Genomic DNA, 18,603 nt, shown 5'->3' with positions numbered 1-18,603 from the left:
TTGAGCAATAAACAAAGCGAAAAACAGAAGAAACAAATTTTCTACTACAGATGGAAGGGATAAGGTTGAATACCTTTTGCAACTTTAATACCTAAAAACCTAAAGGACAATAATGATGGGCAAGAGAAGTTGGCCCAGATAATCCTTTTCTTTGTTTCTAAATTTAATAATGTTGGTTCAAGGATAAGCAATCTAGAGGTAGTTAGGGTTTGGGAGCAAGAAGCCAAGAGCATTAGCAGTAAATAGTGGCTTTGCAGTGGTCACATTAACGAGGACATTGCTTTCCTTTCCATGCTTACCAGAGAGTCTGAGACAGTACTTCAATACTATTAACGACTTAAGAAGTTACAGAGCTACAACACCCTAAAACTTCAAAGGTTTCAATCGATAGATATTTTTCCCTTTAGAGTAACTTAGTCTGCATGGTCAGTGACCTGTGATAGCATACCAGTTAACTAAGAAAGTGTTGGATCCGGTATGTATTTCTCATATAAATTTTGGGCACATAACATTCTGGAGGGGGGTTTGTTTTTTCTTTCTCGAACATTTATCTACTTTATCATGGCAAATATACATATAGAACCAACTGATATTTTGACAAATGAACATTTTTATATGGCTACATATACCCCTGGACTTCACTATTCCGAAAAAAATCAATTACATGTGCTCCTTACTATTAAGAATTGAAAAACATAAATGGACAGCTCTGAGAAGTAGTAAAGAACATTTGTAATTAATCTTTTTCCAAAGACAATAGATGTAATTGATAGCAAACACAAAGAGTCTATATATAATTTGTCACTTTTCTATTATCTGGGACAAGACTCTCACTCATAATTAAATAATTATTTCAATTTGACATACAACAAAGAGATCGTTTCAAATTCACTCAAAAATAGAAAGACCATTTAATACATAGTTCTTTTTTAAGAGGGGATACAGTAGTGACAACCTTGCGCCCCCACCGCTATGCAATTGTCGAACTTTTGAGTTCAACCTAAGCAAGTATTAGTCCTTTGGACTACTAGCGCAAACACTAACCCCATCAACCCTAGGTAAAAAATCAAAATAACTACCCAACACAACAAGAAACAGAGAAGCAAAGAAAATTTGAACCTCTGAAGCACGAGAACTAACAAACCGCATGAAAATGAACTAAAAACCACTAGCACACCCACAACTTTTTTTTTGACACTGAAAAATACGAAGCCAAGCGCAACATCTCAATTGGCGTACTCATACCTGAGCTAATTAGCCATCCAAATCTTGACCAAGCTTGATCATTGGTTTGTGACATGTAATACAATGCCTTTCGGCTGAATTTTGCTGCAAATTTTTCAGAACAGGTAACGTGTCGTATGGAAAAAGTTTTCTGTTTTTTCTTTAGATGAATAAATAATTTACTAACTAAAAATGAGATGGAAAGAAGAAAAACAAAGAAGAAAGCAAAACACAGAACCCCATAGAAAACCAACAAAACCAAAGCTATCACCATAAGTAGGACAAACCTTAGTTCCTGTGTATCGAGACATCTTCAGCTTACTTCTCATGCCTACCCATGAATTGTCAGGTAGTGAACTAACGGAATGTGAAATCTTGAGCTTACTCTAGTGCAGATACCAGCCAACCATCGTATTCTGTCACTTCCATTCCAGCTCATCTCAGATAGTAATCAATACAAATGAATGTTAGATGGCTTGCAACTTGTTATGCTATCCAGGTTCACACCAAATACATGCCACCCCAGTAATCGTACACCAAATCTAAGTAGATCTCCATGTTACTACAACTTATTAGGCAACCGAGCACAAGGAAACCATCAACCGTTGAGAAACTGCAAAAGCTGTCTTCTTCTTTTGTTTTCCCCTTGTTGAGGATCCGAAAGTGCTCTGAGTCATGCGCATTACAATCAAACAAGATTTCAGTCCGTTGGATCAAAAACTGTTGAATTTCAATGGTCAAAGATCAATCCAATCGACCAGAATGATTTGCTTGACAGTCCTGCGAGAGAAGTCCTAGAGGATCTAGGTTGACATCCACAGCACTGCCACCTGGAGTAACCCAACCCCTCCCCCCCTTTTCTTTCCTTCTCTCTACCAACCCCTTCTTTGTTCAAACTGATCCACTCGGACCAGGTGAGAGTTGCCTTTCCATTCCTCAGTCAACAGCCAAATAGTGTGCAATAAGGAAATTACAGGAGAGGGTGATGGGAGGTAAAGTCAAGAATAGAGCAAACACTAGCAAAAAAATCCCAGAAAGCCTATTCATTGTTTTGCAGGGTTATATTTACAACCAATAAGATAGGATGCTAAACAGATCAAAGATCATATAACCTGCTATTTACAGTCTTGGAGCACTGCTGTTTTTGAACGAAACAAAAGACAGCAAATCCTTAAAGTCAAATATAAGGCCTGTTTATGACCCCAAAAAGCACTTCACCTGGTGTCACCACCCACCCTTAGCACCACCATCCTTGTCGCTTCCCTTGCCCCAAGGATCAGCAGCATTTCCCCTTTGATCTGTGGATGAAAAACGTCTAACTAAGAGTCACAAATGAAAATAACAGAAGCAGACAAGTAATACAAAGTATTAGAAAGCATTGTTGATTAAATGGGCAAAACCAATGCCAAAGGCTTCCCCACAAGCAGAGCCATATTTCAACCTCACTCCAGCAACTATTGCTGAGAAGCTGTTTCGATACCTGGACCTCAGGCTACAACTGTGGTCCACTGACCATTGTGTGCCAAGGCCCACCAAGGATTAGAAACCAGTCAATAGCCATCCTACAATCGATTTAACACCATTCACTCAAATATTTACCCAGTCAGGAAATTTGAATACAATTGGATTTTTATATACAGCTACGATTTAGGTTTGAATTTAATCGAAACATATGGTAGTTATGTACCAAGAAACTTTCCAAAAAAAAAAAAAAAAAAAAAAAGAGTACCAAAGAACCTAACTATTACTAATTTTTTATAAAATAACCAATTTCCCACTTACTTTCTTTTCCCTTCTCACACGAGCTTGCTCCCCAAGAACCAGCAGCATTACCCCCTGTATCTGGGGAAGTGTAAAACATAAAATAATAGAATTCCACAGTTATAACAGAACATTGCAAACAAAGTTAGAACCTCTAACTAAAACTTCAGACTAGTATATTGACAGTCAATTTCCCACTTACTATCTTTTCCTTTGTCAGAAGAGCTTGTTCCCCAAGAACCAGCGGCATTGCCCCCTGTACCTGTGGAAGAGTAATATAAAATAAGAGAATTCTGCAGTTATAACAGAACCACTGATTGCAAAAAAAACTAAAGCCTCTAACTAAACTTCAGACTAATATATTGCCAATCAATTTCCCACTTACTTTCTTTTCCTTTGTCAGAAGAGCCTGCTCCCCAAGAACCAGCAGCATTACCCCATGTACCTGTGGAAGAGTAACATAAATAAAGTAAGAGAATTCAACATTTATAACAGAACCACTGATTGCAAATAAAATAAAAGCCACTAACTAAACTTCAGACTAATATATTGCCAATCAATTTCCCACTTACTTTCTTTTCCTTTGTCAGAAGAGCCTGCTCCCCAGGAACCAGCAGCATTACCCCATGTACCTGTGGAAGAGTAACATAAAGTAAGAGAATTCTACATTTATAACACAACCACTCATTGCAAACAAAACTAAAACCTCTCACTGAAACTTCAGACTAAAATAATGCCAGTCAAAAGTTGATAACAAGTACTTGAATGCAACTGAATTCTGAATTTCCTACACAATCTAGGGTACGAAATCCAAGCATAACGTAAAACTAAATAGTATACCAGTAATCTTTACAAATACTGTTCTCACAAAGTTGAGAACTAATTTTGCCACTCACTTCCATCCTTTCCTTTGCCAGAACAGCTGGATCCAAAAGTTCCAGGGGGTATCAACCCCTGGATCTGTGGAAGAATATCATCCAACAAGAAAATTGTAAACAACAGAAAATCATAAAACCTACTCATTCTGGAGTGGGCCTATCACTCAATTATTATTACCCAGTCCAGCAGAATCAGAATAGGAGTTAAGTACAATTGTAGTCCACGCAGAAACTCCATCAAATTTTTGTCCAACATAATCTAGCATAGTACATAGCATACAAATAAACTTCCCTATCACTAGGACATCAATTATCGAAAATCATTCCCTACTCACTTTCATCTTTTTGATTGCCTGCAGGGCTTGCTCCCCAAGAAGCAGTGGCATCACCTCTTGGCTCTACAGAAGAATGACAGAACAAAGAAATTTGTACAGTTAAAATACAAAAAATAATTACAATTTTTCACTCAAAGTATACCTATGAGGATCAGAAATAATATTTGTAAACAAAAGAAATTCCATACATAACTCTGAACCTATTTGCCTGCTACTGCAAAATTTAAAAAAAAAAACTTCAAACTAATATAACATACCAGAACTTTTAATATATCTACTTCATTGAAGTTGAGAATGAATTTCCCTACTCACTTTCATGGTTTCTTTTGCCCCAGGAACTTGCTCCACCTCCATCTCTACTCTGACCACTCTGTCCAACACTCCAATCCTGCCACTGTCCCTTAGTGGCGTCACTTCCTTGGTTCCAACTGCTGGTACGATCTCCAGGACCATCATTATTCTGGTTTGAGTTGAATGAACCTTCCCTACCAAAACCTCGTCCTCTGCCCCTGCCACCAGATTGGTCCCTCCTCCCACGGCCTCTGTTTCCAAAGCCACCTCTTTGGTTGCAACTGTCAGCACGACCACTACTACTCCATCCATGTTCACTATCATCTGCATTACCGTTCCTCCTAAACGAACCTTCCTCACCAGAACCCCGACCTCTTCCCCACCCATTAGAATAGTTGCTCCTTCCACGGCCCCTATACTCAAAGCCTCCTCTGGTGGGACCTGATGAACGCCCTTGATCTCTGCGCCCATCTGCTTCATTTGCACCAAATCCTTGATTCCAAGCACCTGGGTTCTCAGCAGAACCCTTGGGGGTACTCCAGCTGCTTTTTCCCCAACCAGATTGATTTCCTCCTGCATCATTCTCTCCACTGGGGGTATGCCAACTGCTTTTATTCCAACCAGATTGATCTCCTCCTGCGCCACCATCTCCTTTGGGGGTATTCCAATTGCTGCTTTTATCCCCACCAGATTGATTTCCTCCTGCGTCACTGCCTCCTTTGGGGGTATTCCAACTGCTGCTTTTATCCCCACCAGATTGATTTCCTCCTGCGTCACTGTCTCCTTTGGGGGCATTCCAACTGCTGCTTTTATCCCAGCCGGATTGATTTCCTCCTGTATCATTCTCTCCTCTGGGGGTACAACTGCTTTTATTCCAACCAGGTTGATTTCCTCCTGTATCACCCTCTCCTTTCGGGGTACTCCAACTGCTTTTATTCCAACCAGATTGATTTCCTCCTGCATCACTGTCTCCTCGCTGCCACCCAGATGACTGGTTTTCATTGGCTGCTTTGGGAATATTCCAATTGCTGCCTCCATCCCCACCAGACGCTTGACTTCTCCAAGTATCGTTTGTTCCACTTTTCCAATCATTGTGCAGATCTTCTGAGGAAGTCTTGCTATTATTCCAACCGTCACCACCCCGACCTTCCCTCCTAAATGAACCTTCCTCACCAGAACCCTGTCCTCTGCCCCTGCCACTCATTTGGTTGCCCCTTCCACGGCCCCTATATCCAAAGCCTCCTCTAGTAGGACCCGGTGAACGCCCTTGATCTCTTTGCCCGTCTGCTCCATTCACACCACATTCTTGGTTCCAAACAGCTGGTTTCTCAGCAGGAACTTTAGGGGTACCCCAACTGCTTTTATCCCAACCAGATTGACTTCCTCCTGCGTCACCTTCTCCTCTCTGAATACCAGATGACTGGTTTTCCTTCTCTGGTTTGGAAGCATTCCAATTGCTGCCTCCATCCCAACCAGGTGCTTGATTTCCTCCTGCATCACTTTTTCCGCTTTTCCAACCAGTATGCTGATCTTCAGACGAAACATTGCTATTCCATCCATTTTCACCCCCACTTTTACTTCTATTTGATCCATTGTTCCATCGGGGCTGGCTCCCACCAGATACTGTTGATGTTTCGCACTTGTTTCCTTCATCATTCCAACCATAAGATCTACCCCTACCAAAATTACCTCTACCACCTCCTCGGTTTCCTCTTCCTCTTCTCCCACCAGAACCCCCACTATCATCAAAAGTTTTTTGTTTGTCCCAGCTGCCTTCTTGGTCTCTATTTCCCCATCCATCCTTATTTTCCACCCTTTCTTTCTTCCAATCAAACCCAGAGTCACTGCCGAAACTTTTTGATTTGCTCCAACGGCTATTTTGATCTTGTTTTGTTTCATTTTCCATAGCACCCCCTTCTCCACAGGCCAATGCTTCATCAGCACCAGCTGCCCTTTGCCTGTTCCATCCATCGTTCATACCACTCGCATTCACAGTCTTACTTGCGTTCCAACCACCACCAGCGGTTGCACTACTCCAGCAGTCTGTCTTACTTCTATTTGAACCATCCTTTGCTTCCCAACTGTCTAGAGCTTTGCCCCAAGAGTCTTCTCGTTTTCCCTTATCATGGTTTTCTTGGAAATTTCTTTCCTCAGACTGACTAGCACCGCAGCTTTTATCATTATTCCAGCCACTTCCCTGATCTCCCTTTGCGTCAAGACTGGCAGATGCATTACCCCAACCTCCTGCAACAGTTGCATTGTTCCAATCTATTTTATTTCCAGCTGCACCACCCTCCCCAGAACAATCATTTCCAACAATATCTTTCCCCTTATCCCAAGAACTCGGTTGATCTTGTCTAACATCATTCTGATCCATTGGCTGACCATCATGATTTTCTTTGGCCCAGTTATTACCTGCATCTCTTGAACAACCTGCCTTCCCTTCAGTTGGAATGCTTGCTTTTTCCCAGCCATCAGACTTACTGCTGCCAAAGCCATCTTTAGTAGTAGTTTTACCCCAGCAGTCTGCATTCGCACCCCAGTTACCAACACTATCATTGACGGCACCCATGGCCTTGTCCATACTTGTTACTTTGTCCCAAGACGACTTCTGATCTTCATGAGAACCAATTGCAGTTTCCCAGCCGTTTGCAGCTTTATTACCACCAGCTGGACCTAAATTGCTTCCCCACGGATCATCTCCTTCATCTGTAATTAACAAGTGACAAACAAGAAAAAATAAAAACCACACATAGGCATTCCATTAAGCACAAAAAGGATATGGTATATCTTTTACCCAAAAAAAAAGGATATGGTACATCCACTTTACTATAAGACTAGTTTTTGGGATATAAAACACAGCCAAGAGCAGTGACACATGGAGCTGAACACCAAACGGTGAACAAACACCACATACAGATTAGTGTAACAAAAATCTGGATGTTGAGAACAATAAGTGAAGATTAGTGTAACAGAAATCAGGTTGAGAACAACAAGTGCTAAAGTAAAAAAACATACATCGACAAAAAACTACTTTAGGAGCAACTCCAACACATGTCAAGTTCAAAGAAATGACATGTAACAGATATTTGGGATCATTGAAAAAGACATGTAACAGAACGCAAGTATGATTCAGACTGGAGTAGATAAAGGAACCAGCGAATAGGACCAAAATGACTCCAGAAGAAGTGGTGCCGGTAGATGTACATGGCTTGGGACAGGGTACTCTTAACAAACTATGGCTTTGCATAGAGTTGATTGGAAAAATAGACCCTATAAGGCTGAGACAATGTTGAGTTGGGTTTAAAAATCTCAGATAAATAGCAAAGTCAACCTTGGCATCTCAACTTTAAAACATTTGCAGCAAGAAATCCCAACTCAGTCAGATGATCCAAATCCAAACCAATTCTCTCCCTGGGAAGCCAACATTAAGGGAAGCCATACGGAAAGGGGAGAGAATGTCATCCATCAGTATGGATCAGCAGTGAAATTGATTACTTGTCAAACAGGTAACGGAAACGATCAACTGATTGAATTATAGAATGATTAAACTTAAAAGATGATCCATTTACATCACAGGTATTTGCAATAGTACCACACATGTTTCTCATGAGTATATTCATGCTGTAAATGCATATTAATGCATTTTAAAATTGGTAAACACCTATATCATGGACACTAACATACCAGCTCAAATGGTACTCCACCATACCTTTTTTAGGATCACTTGCTGTGGACTGAAAAGAATTCGCAGAAGGGACTCAGTCCGAGTAAACAAGCAGAAAGCTCCCATTAGATGATAAAAAATTACTGAAAATTGAAATAATACATAAAAATGTAACAGCCACAGAAATGTGTGAATAGAAGTGAACCAACCAAAAAGCCAGAAGCAGTGAAATCAGGCCAAGAATTCCTGCAGACAGATGCATGAATTTGTCATGTATGCATCAAAACAGACAAAGCCAGTGAACCAATTAATTCCTAGAAAGAATCAACAAATCTTAAAAATCATCATTACAGATCAGTTAAAACCATTACAAGTCTGACAACGACAAAAAGCCACTAAAAGAGAAGCTCAACGATATAGTCTTCAAAAATGTAACAGTTAATTAGGGGAAAATTTTCAAAATAAAGGTTACAGAATTGTGATTTTCTTAACCTAGTAAAAGAAATGGATAATTTATAATATATTTTGCTTCGGTGAAGCTAACTCAACTCAAATCCAATAAGCTTCCTCTGAAATTTTAGGGGAAAGCTACATTAATCGTGATTTTTCAAGGCTCCTTTAGAAGCTCATTTAGAATCTTCTGAACATGATTATTGTGGAATTCAAAATATAAAAAGAACATTAGGGGAAGCTACATTAATCGTGATTTTTCAAGGCTCCTCTAGACCTCAACCACCAAACTTTAAGCTCATTTAGAATATTCTGAACATGATTATTGACAAATTTAAAAAGAAAGAAGGTATATGGCTTAAGGAAAACATTTACAATTATCACCAGTTATTTCCACCTATCCAAATCGTCTTCTAGAATGTCTTTTAAACACTTACTCCAAGGGTAAATCCAAGTTACTAATCCACAGCCCAGGAGGAGTACTGACTAAGTAAGAATTCAATATGATAAATTCAACCAAAACAAATAATTGCAACCATCCAACCATCACTTATGTTCCTTTTTTACTTTTCAAGCAATGAAAGATATTTTTGAAAATTTTGGACAGTTATATACCAGTCAAATCGTAAGGGATTTGGTATGAGAGGTCTTACCACTCCAGAAAGTCAACTAAAACGAGCAATTGCAACCAAACCAACCCATGGTTATGCTCTTATTTTCAAACAATGAAAAGATATTGAGAAAAAGATTGGAAGGCAAATCATAAGAGATTTTTGTTTAAGAGGTCTTCAGGGTTGAGTTAATCCATTAGGTTGCATGTATCAAAACTACAATCATAGATGGAGAACTCACCAAGATCTGAGAATATCCTACTTTTTTAGGACATATGAAATGTTACAATTAACTTCCCAAAATTAGTTTTACGTAATTTTTGTTTAAGGACCGATTCGTTTACCAATAAGGTGTGGAAAGGTTAGGAGGAAATACTGGTATTAATAAATATTAATCAAAATAAATATTGATAAAATAGCTGATATTATTATAAAATGTCAAAATTACAATTATAGACATTAATCACATCCATCCAGTTAATGAGATTGAAGAAATTTTAGGAAGTAAAGTTGCACTCTATTCATTTCCTTAGATTTTACATAGACAAATACTTATTATGGTAATTGCATTACTCATAATTATAACTAACAAAAATTAAGATAATTACAAAGTCCTATTTGTAGGTTCAATAATTAAGATACACACCTAATGGCTAATATAAACTGTATCAATTGAAAAGATGGAATTTGTTCAAGTTTAGTTTTTTTTTTGGTGAAAATTGGTTCAAGTTTAGTCTGGACAATGTGTAATGTAAATGTGAATATATTTTTACTACCTAAAATACCCTCAAATATCTTCACTAATTTCCTTGTGTACCTCTTGACTCTTACACTTCTTTTCCTTATATAATTCATTTTAGGTATTTCATATTTGACCAAACACCAATACGTGCATTTGCATATGTAACCTTATTAAATATGTAAAGCCCCAAAAGATCAATAATTACCAGAGAGATCAAATATCAACAAATTATAGCTTGTTCACCGTATTCACATCAACATATATGGATGTACCATACCTCCCAGTAGACAATCCCGAATTCCATCCATTACTCTCTCCCAATGCTCCCTTTCCATCCATCAGATCTTCAAAAATTAAGGCACCATGTGACACAACAGCAAAGGTGACAAGAGTGACAAGATTGAGAACTAATAGTAATGCTTTACTATGACACACATTTATAAGTCAAAAATACAAAAGTAGATGCTTAACACAGAGGAACACCCAAGACACATGCATTCTGTCTGCAGGTCCAGTCTTTACACCTTCTAAATGTCTTGCTCCAAACTCCCTGTTCTACTCAATACTTGGCCTATTTGAAGCTTAACTCTATCATTTTAAGATTTGACTAAATTAGGCTCTGCAAAGCAATTAAGCAATTATAGGATATATGTCGATACCTTGTTCTTTCTTTAAACACCATAAGAAACAACGAAGCAAAATCTAAAGTGGATATATAACCAACGAAATGTATCACACAAATTGGTGACAACAACAATCTAGAGGCTAATCACCCTTCATCTAATGAATTTAAAAGACTGCTGTCAATTGATTTTTGGCTTCACTCTACTTGAACGGAAACTATACCTGCTGAGCCTCAATCTCTAGCTTCAGGCTTGAATTAGCAGGCAATAGACTTGGGTTACCACAAAGACAGGTTAGTCAACCATTAGAAGCAAATTAACAATGGGCATCTTAAAATTTGAACAAAGGTGCTTGGAAAAAGCTAGAAAACCATCTCTGAAAAGTGTGCATGAAAAGAGCAGCTTGATAAGATTCAGAAAGTCTAATTCTCATTGAGAATGTTCCTAGCTACCACTTTGTTAGCAATAGACTAGGCAAAGAGGAGGATTGAAAAATGCCCAAACCATAAGGTATTTTGATGAGATTAGGGTCACTAGACAGAAAGTAACAACCAACCCAACAGGACCAACAATTACTTTGAGTCGATACAGAGAGTATAACCCAGTTTGATGCATCATATTTCCATTGTCATCAGGAATTAACTAAGGTGCCAAACGTTAGGCCAAATATTAGTGCATAAGCAACATACTTCCATATTTTGCCAGCTCAAGGAGGGAAACAACAATTTCCATACCTCTTGACCAGTCTTGATTTCCAATTTCAGCACTGGAAGCAGGATTCCTGCTTTAAAAAAGAAAGAAATAGATTTGAATCAGAAGACTGACAAATAGACTACCAAGTAAAGAAATTCAACCATTATTACATCCCCAGCATATATTTCTACAAAATACCACAAAACATACAATATACCTAAAAGGCTCTCCGCAAGTTTTTGCACGAACCTCCGAAAGATTCTCACATTTTACTACAGAAACATAGACACAATTATTATCAATTAACATAAAACCTACAGTACACAGAACCATCAGCAATTAACCAACCTGAAAGAACCTTCGGTTGGCAATGGAGCTTAACCGTAACATTAGAGCGATAAATGGCAATGACACGGCACAGGTAACCCTTCAAAGGACCAATTCTGATTCTCACAGTTTGCCCAATGGAGAATGTTCCATCTCCATCTCCTTGGCCATTGTTGTTGGCTGCACTTGAGCACTAAAATTAGAAGCGAAACCACATATCAAGCTCTTTGAACAAAGACGCTTAAAACTCAGATACATACAATCACGAAAGTTGCCCCTTGCTTCCCAAGGTTTTTTAGGTGAAGAGGATTCTGGGGACAATTGAGGTGACTTGGGAAATGCCATGGAATCCTCAAACCCAGAGGACCCTGGTCCGTCAACCTATAAAAGCCAAAAATAGAAGGCTTCAGTATACGCAATGAGATTATAAAGCCCAAACTTGATCTCTGGTGGCTGGTGCAACATACATCATTTCCCTGAGAAGCAAGCTTCAATTTCTCACATAAATGGGACTTGACACAAAAGTAATTACTACTCTCCAGTTGATTTTCAACAAAAATAAAGAGGGTGCCCCTGTATATTTGTTTGATAATCCCCTGTCGATCCTGAGATGAAAAAATAAACAGCAGAGTTATTTAGGAGATTAAAATGTATCTGACTACTTATTTTAGTGAATGAGACAACTCATAAGCACAAACACCATACCTTAAATGGACCTTCTAAAACACTAACAGTATCGTTGATGGATATTGTCTCCCTCTGATGATCTAGAGGAGTAAACTTTCTATCGTCAGATCCACTTCTCAGCTCGTCCAGCTCAACAGTCACAGTCTCTACTTCCCCCTCACTGTCTTTTAGTATCTAGACAACCAAAGGCAGACATAAGTAGCCAGTGCAAGAGAGAGGGAAGAAAATAAACTAAAATTGACTACCTGGAATCTATCACTTTCCTCCATGCCTATGATAACACCAACATCACTCTCACTGTAATCCAAGAGAAAATAAATAAGGAAATCCATAAGTACTTGAGAGTTACCATAAAGCAGGTGGCTTCGTGTAGTAATCAATACTTACCCAAAAAACACAAGATCATGCAGTTCGAAACCACTCTCATGTATTGTCCCTGATGTACTTTTGGATCCACTGGTTTTGTCATTGTCACTCTTCTCCGAACACTTACTCCTTCCTCCACCATAAAGCCCCATAAGCCACTCTGTATCATCCGATTGGTGTTCCTTAGAAGCCTCAAACCTCTGTAGCTCGTCAGCTGAAGGCACCACATCCCAGCAGCATAGTGACTCAATGGGTACTCTTTTGAACAAATAACCATCCTTCAGCATCAAGCCATCAAGTATCTCGAAATACAAGCCAGATTCACGATCATGTCGATATTGAATATGTTTCCGAAAGCTCCTACAGATGTTAAGCATACAGAGATGCAGCATGGGGGAAAGAATTGCAATCAACATCCAGTGGCACACTCTAAGTGAGGAAGATTAGACAACTTACTCAAGCTCGCTGGAACTTATAAGTCTTGGTGCTGGGACAGAAGATCGTTTGACAGTCCCTCCACCACTCTGCAGACGAAATTTGCACCAAGCACCACATAAATGACCAAAAAAAAAACTACAGAGGCCAAGTACCATATAAAAAGCAAGATACTGAGTGGTTTAGTTGACAATACAAAAACAAAAACCAAGAATATATTTTCGTTCATTTGGCATCCTCATAAGAGACATCATGCAGAGACCACTATCGGTTAGTTAAGAGTTGATTCATCCTCCGCAATATGTTAACGATTTACTGATCCCAAGGCATAATAATCCAGCAGGCTCATGGTCCTCATTTCAGCTTCAACCTGGACCTATACAGAGTAGTCGCAAACTTAATGCCTACTGTAGTTACAAGGTACGAAGGTGCCAAGGCAACCTAAGATGGTGGAGTTGTGCCTAGACACTTAGGGCTAGGCAGTCGAGTGTTAATAACCCATTCCCGTTTTATTCATGATCCCATCCAACTCATTAATAATCACTAAAATATAACTTTAAAAAAATATATGCTTACATCATACACAAAAAATAAGCCACATCAACTCGTCAAGAATCACCAACAAAATAAGGACCACATGGATTAAGCATAACCACAAACAAAAATACCAGATACAATTATGAATGCTGTCAATCGCAATGATAGTATCATATAAACAATGCAAATCAAATCATCAGAACTTGAAATCAAGTAATCATTAATCAACAATAAGGGAGGATGCCTCCCACTGGAATGCTGCCACCCATCTACCTCAGTACATTGGAGTTAGGTTGCAGCTTGCAGTTAAACAGTGAACACTTAACAAGTGAACAAAAAAACAGAGTATGGGGTAATCCCCCCTTATCCAGGATTCCTTCAATTCATCAAGAATCACCATATAGCTTAAGCTTATATAATATATGCTTATATCATACGCACAAAAAATCTAGAACCAAAAAAGAAAAAAAAAACATTAAGCCACAACTCATCATGAATAACCAACAAAACAAGGACCATGTGAGTAAACATAACCACAGAATACCAGATACAATTATGAAATATGAACAGAGTCAATCTCAATTATAGTATCATATACAACAATGCAAACTGCAAAACAAATTATCACAACTTGAAATCAAGCAATTATTAATCAACAAAGGGAGGATGGCCTCACCCTGGAACGCTGCCACTGTAAACCATGGTAAGTTGGAGATAAAATTGCAGCTTGCAGTTAAGGGTGAACATCAAACAAGCAGACAAAAAAAAATGGGTACAGGGTAGTCAAGAATGAAATCGTATATATCTGCAAACACATAAATGGTACAAATAGAAAAGGCATCTATCATTGTTAAAAAAAAAAAGGGAAAAAATTATCCATGCAGACTGCCTGCACAGCAAGGAGTCCCAAGATAACATCTATGCACCACCAAAGACAAGAAAGCAATCCCCTTTCACAACTACAGCAAGCCTACCAACTGCCCAGCCCCCAGAAATGAGAAAACCACCAGGATGCCTGGGTGCTAGTCAACTCTTAGGCAACTATTATTTATTAGACACCAATTACAGAGAGCATGTGCTCATTTCCATTGCTTAATAGTTAATTCTCAATGATGAATTTCAAAATTAACAGCAGTAACAAATTCAAAATTAACGGCAGTAACAAGAACTTAATACAAGTTTTTTGTCAATGGCTTGTAGATCGATTCTCGGGATAAGCTTTACTGTTGCCCTCTTACGATTAGCATTGACAGCCACAACCTACAGAAACAGATCATACAGAAAAAGTAAATGCAAAATGCACTTTGAAGTTTGGAAACCAGCAACCAATGAGCTAAAAAACACAAAACATACCTGTGTTAAATCACCTTTGTAAATACCATATTTCATGCGAGCCCATGAACCCACAGGAACTTCACAGGTCTTACTTCTTGTAACGAATAAATGGGGAACTTCATTTCTTGGTACTGATGACAATCTACTAGAATATATACTGCAAAGCCCTTTACATGCCTAGAGTACAGACATTGTCAGCCCCATGTTAGTATCTTATATAGTAACCCTACTCTAATAGCAAGGGTAATAAGCAGCTTACTGGCCAATAATCAAGCCAAGGCAGCAAGAAATTTATAAAGATAATATTGGATATCAATAAATTTTACACGTAATGGCAATGGGAGATACCTCTACTACATCAACTTCCCTATATGCTTCAATGAATATATAACCTTTTGCATGCTCAAGTGCAAAAGCAGAAACAGTCTGCAGCTTGGTTCCAAGAGATTCCAATTCAACATACTTTTGCATTAGGCAGAAGACCGAATACCGTTCACGTCCAACCTGAACCCAAAAGAAGCAGTGAATTGGTCATAAAGCAGTTTCAATCATTGCTGTCCAGAGACAACCAAATGATCAGACGTCATACCATGCACTTGACTTTCCATATGGTTGGGTCCTCGTTTGAGGGCATATGCCCATTTTCTGCCAGCGAACTTTTAGCCTCATAACCATCTTCAGCAAAGACAACATGCTTTGAACCAGGCTTATAACGTTCTCTCAACAGTTCTGCAAGCTCATCATCGCTCAACTCCTCTTCTTTAGGAAAAAAAGGGAGGTGATGGGATTTTCCAGCTTCAATCTTGTCCTTTAGCCCTGCGTTAGTCTTATCCAAAAAATCTGTCCAAGTGATAAAAAAATGGATGTGATAAATCTACTGGTTGGCTACTGAAATTTGAACAAACGAAGCAGCAAACCATTGGAGCATCTTCCAAGACATGTAAAGAGATCTCCTGCCACTGAATCAAACTATGACATTCCTCAGCAAACTATACTCAGATAATACCAATATATCCTCCTAAATCAGAAATCATTACAAGCCTTAAAGACACACCAACTCATTTAAAAATCTAGTGGTGAGGTTAGACGAAACTGAAAAGAAGAAAAATAAACAATCATGAGTACCTTTATTTTTCAATCAACAAGTTTCAAGCAATCAAATAAACATAAAACACAAGGGACTGGGAGAGTGCCAAGTTAAGCCGAACTGCTGGTTTGTGTTACAGATTGGCTTTCCCATGAAAAAGCTTGTATGATGGAATACCAACCAATTAGCCACCAATCATAAATAAAGGCAAACCAAACATGTTGATGTAAACAACCAAGGAATCCAAAACAGCTAACAGACTCATAACTAGCAGCAAGATAGTGGCAACAAAGAAGGCTTCATCATAGGTGATGAGAAAGGTATACCTCTGCTTATAAAAGAAGAATTTCTAGGCACTTAAAAGTATCTGTGGTAGGCTACGCTTGATGCGGTTGATAAACCTCAGGGAACAAGGGTGGGAAGGTGTCCCTATATGAAAGCACTCATGGAACAAGGTATAAAGGTTCAGTATAAGGAAACAAATACAACGACACAATTGCCAGAAAGAAAACACTACTTGAAAAGCTACATTGTAATAGACCTGTATCATAGCAACTGCAAAAGAAGGAAACCACACACCATAAAAAGAAGTGAATAGCTGATCTCCTCCTCATTTGATAGGATGGTTAACAGGAGTAATTTGGGAGGAAATAACTAGAAAGGGTGTGGATGGGCAACACAATACACCCTATAGAACAAAGATGAAATCGATGTAAGCAATAAGGTAAGACGATTAAATCAAGTAACAGATATATCAGTTATATGCAGCAGCAACTTTCAGCACTTGGTACATTAGCACAGACTAACAGCAGCAAGTTCAATAGATAATAATAGAAATGATGCAACATTGGTCCAACTGAATAAATTCTCTGTAAAACAATGCAGCCATACCCTGCACCAACTCTCTTAAATTATACAATGGTCACAACTTGCCACAAAACAACCCTAGGACAGCTTACTTGAATGACTCATGTTAACTAAGGCTTAACCATAAGCGCCCAAATAGAGTTTATAACCCTCTATTTTGTCGAAGAACAGGGAACTGAAAAAGAATAAAGAAACTCAATTTACAGGGGGAAGAGCGAAGGAAAACTGGAGTGCCACAAAAGCCAATGTGAAAAATAAAATCAGGATATAGTAATCATGACCAACTAAAAATAGTTTTAAAAAATGGTAAAATAAGTCTCCAAAAACAAACAAAAAAATTAGAAAATTTATTTTTCGAATTAAATTAGCGTAACAGTGTGCTTTTTTATTATTTACTAGAATAACATGGTAGAATATAAAATGAATTCCAAAACTCCAACTAAATTAGATGGTTGAAAGATCATCAAACATGCTAAGCTTTTATTCATATAGTTTTCAAAGGGGACATTCAAATGATATCTTGCAAGCAATTGATGTCCTTGACCAACATTAAACCCGTGTATAACCAAATCTCATGAAACGTTGGTTCCACTTCAATCATATGAAACACCATGTAATAGGCACTTCTCTTTGAAGTGTGCCAGTGTCGTCTTTTAAGTTGAATATCCAGACGTTCTAAAAATGAACAAGCTTTGATTTTACCACATTCTGAAAACATATCATTCGCTGAAAATTTGCAAGGTCAGAAAATCAAGGGTTCTGTGCATATCTTAGGCGTCGACTAGGCAGCCAAGAGGCACTTACGGCACTAATTTTACCACCTCTCATGGGACTGATTGTCTAGGTAAACCCCCAAACATAAACATCGGTAAGTTCTGGGCTAAGAACCAACCCTGACCGAATTATAATCATACATCATCACATACTTAAGTACACCCATAAGCCCATAAACCCCATGACATGCATCCGCTTATGGAACTGAGTAGCATTCAGTGCATATAAGTATAAAATACAGTCAAAGCCCTTAACGCATGTCAGATAAGCATAAAACCAATTATATGCACTCACATTTGCATTCACTGAATATACGTGACCCGAATCCAACCCTAAGAACATACCCACTAAAAGCCCTAAATACCGTAAGTTTGGAATAAGGTGAAGAATCAGAAGGAAATGACGGAAAACAAGACCCTATAAAGAATAGAATACATAAAGGAAGCAGAATCGGAAATTTGGAAGAATAAGACGGAATTGTACCATCGTCATCAAACCAATCTTCTTCGCTTTCGCCTTCTTCATCGTCTTCGACCTCGGCAGCGACGTCGAAAAACTGGAGTACACCAGAAGTGTTTCTCTTCCGATTTCCAGACTTGTCCGATTCATCGCGTTTCCTCTTCCCCGACGACCCTTTTGTAGCTACCTGTTTCCCCTTCACATCCTTACCTTTTACAGCCATTATCTACAGAGACAGGAGGAGAGAGGGAGAAAGACTGAAAATGGAATGGAACTACCACAGAGATTCGCGATCAGGACGAAGAGACAGAGTTGGGGTTGAAGAGAGGAGAGAGTGGAATGCAGACCACACTACTCTACATCGTAAAACGAGAAGGCAATTTCGTGTCGTTGGTAGTGGATTTCATTACATCGGCTTTTGTGCCGTTACCTTCTGGGGTTTGGTTTTTTACCA

General features: G+C 38.7%; 1 protein-coding gene across 2 annotated transcripts; it reads right to left on the bottom strand.

Annotated features, from left to right (window-relative positions):
- Window positions 1-655: 655 nt before the first annotated feature.
- KTF1 (kow domain-containing transcription factor 1) lies at window positions 656-18,603 on the bottom strand. Of its 2 annotated transcripts, none has more exons than XM_089150039.1 (24): window positions 18,174-18,603; window positions 15,552-15,802; window positions 15,311-15,466; window positions 14,981-15,139; window positions 14,804-14,887; window positions 13,112-13,179; window positions 12,677-13,015; window positions 12,535-12,586; window positions 12,308-12,463; window positions 12,070-12,207; window positions 11,863-11,983; window positions 11,624-11,782; window positions 11,493-11,547; window positions 11,317-11,366; window positions 10,237-10,303; window positions 8,366-8,402; window positions 8,202-8,226; window positions 4,511-7,198; window positions 4,199-4,261; window positions 3,558-3,617; window positions 3,371-3,430; window positions 3,188-3,247; window positions 3,007-3,066; window positions 656-2,522 (listed from the first exon to the last, which is right to left on the bottom strand). In XM_089150039.1, exons 1-24 carry the CDS (start codon window positions 18,370-18,372, stop codon window positions 2,449-2,451), a joined length of 5,181 nt encoding a protein of 1,726 aa, XP_089006165.1. In that variant the 5' UTR covers window positions 18,373-18,603; the 3' UTR covers window positions 656-2,448. The 2 variants fall into 2 exon arrangements, with proteins under 2 accessions (XP_089006165.1, XP_089006166.1); XM_089150040.1 differs by having other exon boundaries at window positions 11,317-11,363.

The sequence above is a fragment of the Hakea prostrata genome, chromosome 3, assembly GCF_041222555.1.
Source record: "Hakea prostrata isolate BN-2017 chromosome 3, UWA_Hpros_2, whole genome shotgun sequence".
NCBI classification, from domain to species: domain Eukaryota; kingdom Viridiplantae; phylum Streptophyta; class Magnoliopsida; order Proteales; family Proteaceae; genus Hakea; species Hakea prostrata.
The sequence above is the reverse complement of the archived record's forward strand: the minus strand, read 5'-3'. Positions and strand labels throughout refer to the sequence as shown.

Coding starts and splice junctions, on each gene's coding strand:
- KTF1 (XM_089150039.1), bottom strand. CDS start 18,372: ATGGCTGTAAAAGGTAAGGATGTGAAGGGGAAACAGGTAGCTACAAAA. Junction 4,262..4,510: donor GGGCAAAAGAAACCATGAAA/GTGAGTAGGGAA, acceptor ATTCTTCTGTAG/AGCCAAGAGGTGATGCCACT. Junction 3,618..4,198: donor AGGCAATCAAAAAGATGAAA/GTGAGTAGGGAA, acceptor ACTCTTCCACAG/GTACATGGGGTAATGCTGCT.